Here is a 6159-nt window from a genome sequence, read left to right on the forward strand (position 1 = left end):
ATTGAAATTTGGAATTAGAAGGTTTCTTGAATTTTCTAAAAAAAAAAAGAGAGAGAGGCTTGATGGTGGCGCAAAGAACTTCCTCAAATCAATTTTATTTGGATAAAAAAGTAATTATATGTTTTTAAAATCCAAATCCCATAAAATCTTATCAAATTTGATAGATTTGGGCATACTCATTGATATCAATAAAATCTCATAAAATTCTAAATAAATCCGATTTTTTTTAATAACCTTGCCGAACAATAAAAATAATATTTTGAAATAGAGTTAGTCTCATGTGAGACCGTCTCACGGGTCATAATCCGTGAGACGGGTCAACCCTACCCATATTCACAATAAAAAGTAATACTCTTAGCATAAAAAGTAATATTTTTTCATGGGTGACCCAAATAAAAGATCCGTCTCACGAATATTATCCGTGAGACCGTCTCATACAAGTTTTTGCCTTTGAAATATAAATCCCCGAAATCCTCTCAAATCGCAACAAACACCCTGTTAATGGCTATAAATAAACGGCTTGCCAGTGAAACAAGTAAAAAGGTCCAAAGGAAATCAATTAAATATAACTAGGAGGAAAAAAAAAGATAAAAAATTACGATCACTGTAATATCAGGGAGAGGAGAATGGGAAGCTTGCAACAGGAAGAGCCGCAAAGTGGTGGGAGGAACAGCCACGGCCGGGTAGTCTCCGTGGCGGGGACACCTCCCGCCGCCGGCGTGATCTCCGACAGCAAACGTTTTGATGGTGAAGAAGAATACCATGTGCAACGGGTGCCTTTCTTCTCTCTCCATATTTAAGATTGTTTTCTGCTCATAAATTTTCCTTTTTTGATTTGGCGATTTCGTCAAAGAAATTCCAAGAATAATTTAGTGCACTAATGAGAACTTTCCTTACGCCTTTCAAAAAATTTATGGGAGATCTTTAGGAGAAATTTGAACGCTTTAATATTTGTTGAAATGGATCTTGATTTATGTTTCGGAAACTACGATACAGAAACCAGGATGGAGAAACTTCTTGTCGTATGTTGGCCCAGGTTTCTTGGTTTCTTTAGCTTACCTCGATCCTGGAAACTGTAAGTCTCACCAATTATTCAACTCAATTATTTCACTCTTTTATTCATTTATTATTTTCTAACGATAATTAATACTGCATGGAATTCTTTCATTGTGACAGTGGAAACCGATTTACAAGCAGGAGCAAACCATGGATATGAAGTAATTAGTCAACTCTGTACTCACATATATAATTTTTTTTACAAATAAATAAAAATATATATATATATATATATATATATATATATTTGTGTGTGTATTTATTTGTAAAATATATATATATATATATATATATATATATATATATATATATATATATATATATATATATAGACACACACATGACAGATCTTATTTGTCTGTATTTTATTAATGAATTTTGCAGTTACTATGGGTGGTTCTCATCGGATTAATATTTGCTCTCATAATTCAATCCCTTGCCGCAAATCTTGGAGTTAGCACAGGTCAGATTTAAGGATTTCTAGCATAAAATCGATATTTAATTTCATATATATGTATATATATATATACGAAAAAATAATGAGTTTTTGGGTTTGGTTTTATTTTGATCTTCAGGCAAACACTTGTCTGAGTTATGCAAAGCGGAGTACCCGACACTGGTGAGATATTGTTTATGGCTGCTGGCTGAGGTTGCCGTCATAGCTGCAGACATTCCCGAAGGTACGTACTTGCATAAGTTGTAAATCAGTTTTTTATAATATACTTTTATTATTAAATGGAATACTTTCAATGTAGATTATTATAATTTTTTTGGGCACATGTTAAAAATTATATTTTTGATCATATATGTTCATAATCACTTTACTGATTTTGGTTATCTAGATAATCAAATTTCAATATTAGTTAATTATCTCTCGATTTTTGACGATTTTAGTTCTTTTTCTTTAAGAATACTTACGTAGTCAGCACAAGATTAGAAAAATGATTAAAATTATCGAAACGTGAGTGTGTGCAATTGCAAGTGCTTGTGTGTTGTTCTTGGTTTAAGCCTTTTGGGCATTTTTCACCGTTTCAAGTAAAGCAGTGACGTTAAATTAAATTATTTTAATGTTTTTTTTTGGGAAAAACTACTTTTACGGTAAATTAAAGATGCATGAATCTTCGCAATATGATAAATGCTAGCAATTAATCATTTTAATAATTCATTAAAATTTTGGACAGTGATCGGGACGGCATTTGCTCTCAACATATTGTTTCACATACCAGTTTGGGTTGGGGTGCTGTGCACCGGCTGCAGCACGCTCCTCTTGATCGGGCTCCAAAGATATGGGGTAAGTCGTAAGTCAAGATTAATTCAGAAATTTGGACAGTGAAAATATAATATCTCTAAAGGAAGGAAAATTAATTTAATATATACATTTATCTTTTTAAAATTAAACTTTTTTCCCGAGTAATTTTAAAATTAATTTTTCACTGAGTTATATACTGCAAATGAATTAAATATAACAGTATAAATAGTTAATATATTATACGAACCACTCCCGCAATAAACAAAAGAGGCTCGAGTCTGTCTTTTTATGTACCACTTGCGACAAACAGATGTAAACAAGTTAGATATATAGCATTCACTATTCACGCAAATCGATATATTAATCACATAACAATTAACAATAATATCTTTTGGTGGGGAACAGGTAAAATTTAAAGCTAAGAATCCGGATGGTGTTTAAAAATATTAATCCATCTCTTTCAATTATAACGACTCTTTATAATAAATAATATTTTGGATTTTAAAATTATTTTTTCAAGAAAGGGTTTGATCCCCTACCCTCTTTTAATTCATGTACATAAATCATTAATTACTATGTTTTTAATATCGTTTTAGTTTTGTCACAGGAGATTATGATGAATTTCAAGTCCATCTTATGTTATTTTGGCTTAACCTGTATAACTCGACTAAATTGAACGTTGAAACAGGTGAGAAAGCTGGAACTCTTAATAGCAACGTTAGTATTCGTGATGGCGGCTTGCTTTTTCGGGGAGTTGAGTTATGTTAAGCCTCCCGCAGCCGATGTGATGAAAGGAATGTTTGTGCCTAAGCTTAAAGGCCAAGGTGCCACTGGCGATGCTATTGCGCTGCTTGGGGCTCTAGTCATGCCGTACGATGAAGTTTCTTTATTTTTATTAAAAAAAGAAAAGAAAAGAAAATAATTTTATTGATTTATTTAATCCATTCATACACATGCAGGCATAATCTTTTCCTTCATTCTGCACTTGTCCTCTCGAGGAAGATACCCAATTCAGTCCGAGGCATCAATGTAAGTCAAATTTTGCAAATTATTCTCTCAAATAGTATGATCCATGAGACGAGTTGGGGACAACTATATATTCCAAATAAAAGAATTCGTAACGCCTACTTGAAATCTTTTAAAAAATATTTGAGCCAACTATATATAATTTTTCATATTTTATAACCTAGCCTATAGTTCTTATTATGTTTTGTCAACATACCTATGAAAAGGGATAATATATAGTAGGTGAATATAATAACGGGAGACCTTGGAAATTCTTTCAAAAAAACACTTTATTATTATTATTTTTTTTTTTTGAATATAATAATTTCTTCAACTAGATATAGCTAATAAAATTCTTGGTATCATGTGATGAAATTCATGTAATCAATAACTTTTTTTTAGAAGATCAATTAAAGTATAAGTTATTTACATTAAATTTCTTTATGCTTAATGAATAACGGGAGACCTTGGAAATTCTTTCAAAAAAAGACTTATTTATTTATTTATTTATTTATTATTATTATTATTATTATTATGTGAAAGTTTTTTTTATTACCACTGTGGACTTTTCAAGAAAACTATGACAATATCGTCATTCATTAATTGTCCTACTCTTATTTTATTAACAAAGTAAACAAATAGTCAAAAGTCAAAACTTTCTTATTCGTGAATCGAATGGAGAGACACGTGACAACGCTATCAACATTTAGACAGTGCAATACAATTTAATTTTATATATAATTCAGTGTTTATATTTATGATTATTTTATTAATTTATCTTTATTCATTAAATACATTAATTTTTTTTCACAAGGTTTTATATCATATTAAAACATTCATTAACCCATTTTCAATAATTTTCTTAATATCATCAAGGGGAATGTTAAAATTTCACACGTGTTAACCAAAGCATAATTTAAGCTATACTCAATCGATATTTTAGACTTGAATTTTAAATAAACATTTGCGTAGATCCCAAATAATTTGACGATCGATTTTATGAATGTCAGGATGCATGTCGATACTTTTTGATCGAGAGTGGATTCGCACTCTTCGTAGCCTTTCTGATCAATGTTGCAATCATTTCTGTATCTGCCGCGGTTTGCTTAGCCGACGATCTCTCCCATGATAATGCAGATATTTGCCAGGATTTAACACTCAATTCTGCTTCGTTCCTGCTCAAGGTCACTCAAATTTTTTGAATAAACTCAAATAAATATATAATATATATGACTGCTTGTTAATATATATATTTTTTGTACGAGGTAACAGAATGTTTTGGGTAAATCAAGTTCAACTGTTTATGCAATTGCATTGCTAGCCTCGGGACAAAGTTCTACCATTACTGGCACTTATGCGGGACAATTCATCATGCAGGTACGTAGTACGTACAAGTAGATAAAACTTTTGGTTACTGTAAATTGCATAGCTTAAAGCCTCGATGATTGTACCACAAGCAAGATTGCTAGGATGTATAATTTTTATCGCGTTTTTACGAAAATGATTGATCTATTAAATCAGTTGCTGATGATCAACTAATCGATGATTAAGTGGGAAACAAAAAGATATTTCATTTTTATACTTGGGATTTCATCAGGGTTTCTTGGATCTCAAGATGAGAAAATGGCTTAGAAATTTGGTGACGAGGTGCATTGCTATAACACCAAGTCTAATTGTTTCAATCGTTGGAGGATCTCATGCGGCTGGCCGATTAATCATCATTGCATCGGTTTGTACTCATAATTTATTTAACAAATTACTCTGACTTTTAAAACTATATCAAATTATATAATCTTCTAATTCAAATAATATTTCATATCGTGTTTTTTTTTTCTTTTTTTGCAGATGATATTGTCTTTTGAGCTTCCTTTTGCTCTTATCCCACTTCTTAAATTTAGCAGCACATCCACCAAGATGGGACCTCACAAGAATTCGATTTACGTAAGTTTGTCTTACTAGAATAACATGTGTTTCTATTAAATTTTTATGAGATTCATTTTCCCAAGATTTTAGTGGATGTAATCACATATATGAAAAAAATGACAGATTATCGTGATATCATGGATATTGGGGCTTGGAATCATAGGCATCAACATCTACTATCTAAGCACAGCATTTGTGGGTTGGATTATCCACAATAGTTTGCCCAAAATTGGTAATGTGTTCATCGGAATCGTCGTATTCCCACTCATGGCGATCTACATAATATCGGTGATCTATCTTATGTTCCGAAAAGACAAGGTCGTGACGTTCGTCGAGCCGGCGAAGTTCGACCCAGTGACTCAAACCCAAATGGAGGGTGGGCACTTGAGCACAAGTGGAAGAGTTGAAATGCAACAAGTTCCATTTAGAGAGGACCTTGCGGATATCCCACTACCCCAATAAAAAATTGTTTTTCCAAGAAAATAGGGATGAAGATTATTTTTAAATGTACAAGGAAGTTTGTGCTTGTTTTTGTAAGAATATAAAGTTATAGTAGCCTAATGGACCATGGTATATTATGTTGTGCAATTACTTTGGATAAAATAAAATAAAGTTTTGAATTATAATGTGCATGGCAAGTAAAATATTAATTTTATTATATCTATCTCGTTTATTTTTGGAATTTGAACAATTGTACCTGTAATGCCCGAGACTTAATTATTGAAATCAGACGTGATTAATTGACATGATTGAGGTTATACGAACTTGAATGAAGAAGTCGGGCCATTCCAAGATCAGATTGGGTAAAGTATATAAATGGTGAAAGTTTTGGACAGAACTATTGGCGCCCGAGCGGTAGAAAGTGACCGCCCGAGCGCCAATGTTCAACAAGAGCATGGTTCGGGCAGAAGATGTGGCGCCCGGGC

General features: G+C 32.1%; 1 protein-coding gene across 1 annotated transcript; it reads left to right on the top strand.

The window, feature by feature from the left end:
• The first annotated feature begins 529 nt into the window (after positions 1–529).
• On the top strand, positions 530–5865 carry LOC140808247 (metal transporter Nramp7.2-like). Its single transcript, XM_073165320.1, has 13 exons — positions 530–773; positions 997–1075; positions 1177–1217; positions 1441–1519; positions 1632–1736; positions 2238–2347; positions 2994–3175; positions 3265–3334; positions 4321–4494; positions 4583–4687; positions 4908–5039; positions 5156–5251; positions 5357–5865. The coding sequence occupies exons 1-13, from the start codon at positions 627–629 to the stop codon at positions 5693–5695; spliced, it is 1659 nt and encodes a 552-aa protein (XP_073021421.1). The 5' UTR covers positions 530–626; the 3' UTR covers positions 5696–5865.
• Positions 5866–6159: the final 294 nt, after the last annotated feature.

Source organism: Primulina eburnea, chromosome 12 (assembly GCF_022965805.1).
Source record: "Primulina eburnea isolate SZY01 chromosome 12, ASM2296580v1, whole genome shotgun sequence".
In the NCBI taxonomy this organism is placed as follows: domain Eukaryota; kingdom Viridiplantae; phylum Streptophyta; class Magnoliopsida; order Lamiales; family Gesneriaceae; genus Primulina; species Primulina eburnea.

What these genes read in the sequence shown, in the direction of transcription:
- LOC140808247 (XM_073165320.1), top strand. Translation starts at nt 627, where the DNA reads ATGGGAAGCTTGCAACAGGAAGAGCCGCAAAGTGGTGGGAGGAACAGC. An exon ending in AGCTGCAGACATTCCCGAAG is followed by an intron (nt 1,737 to 2,237) that starts GTACGTACTTGC and finishes AATTTTGGACAG; the next exon opens with TGATCGGGACGGCATTTGCT. An exon ending in CTTGGGGCTCTAGTCATGCC is followed by an intron (nt 3,176 to 3,264) that starts GTACGATGAAGT and finishes ATACACATGCAG; the next exon opens with GCATAATCTTTTCCTTCATT.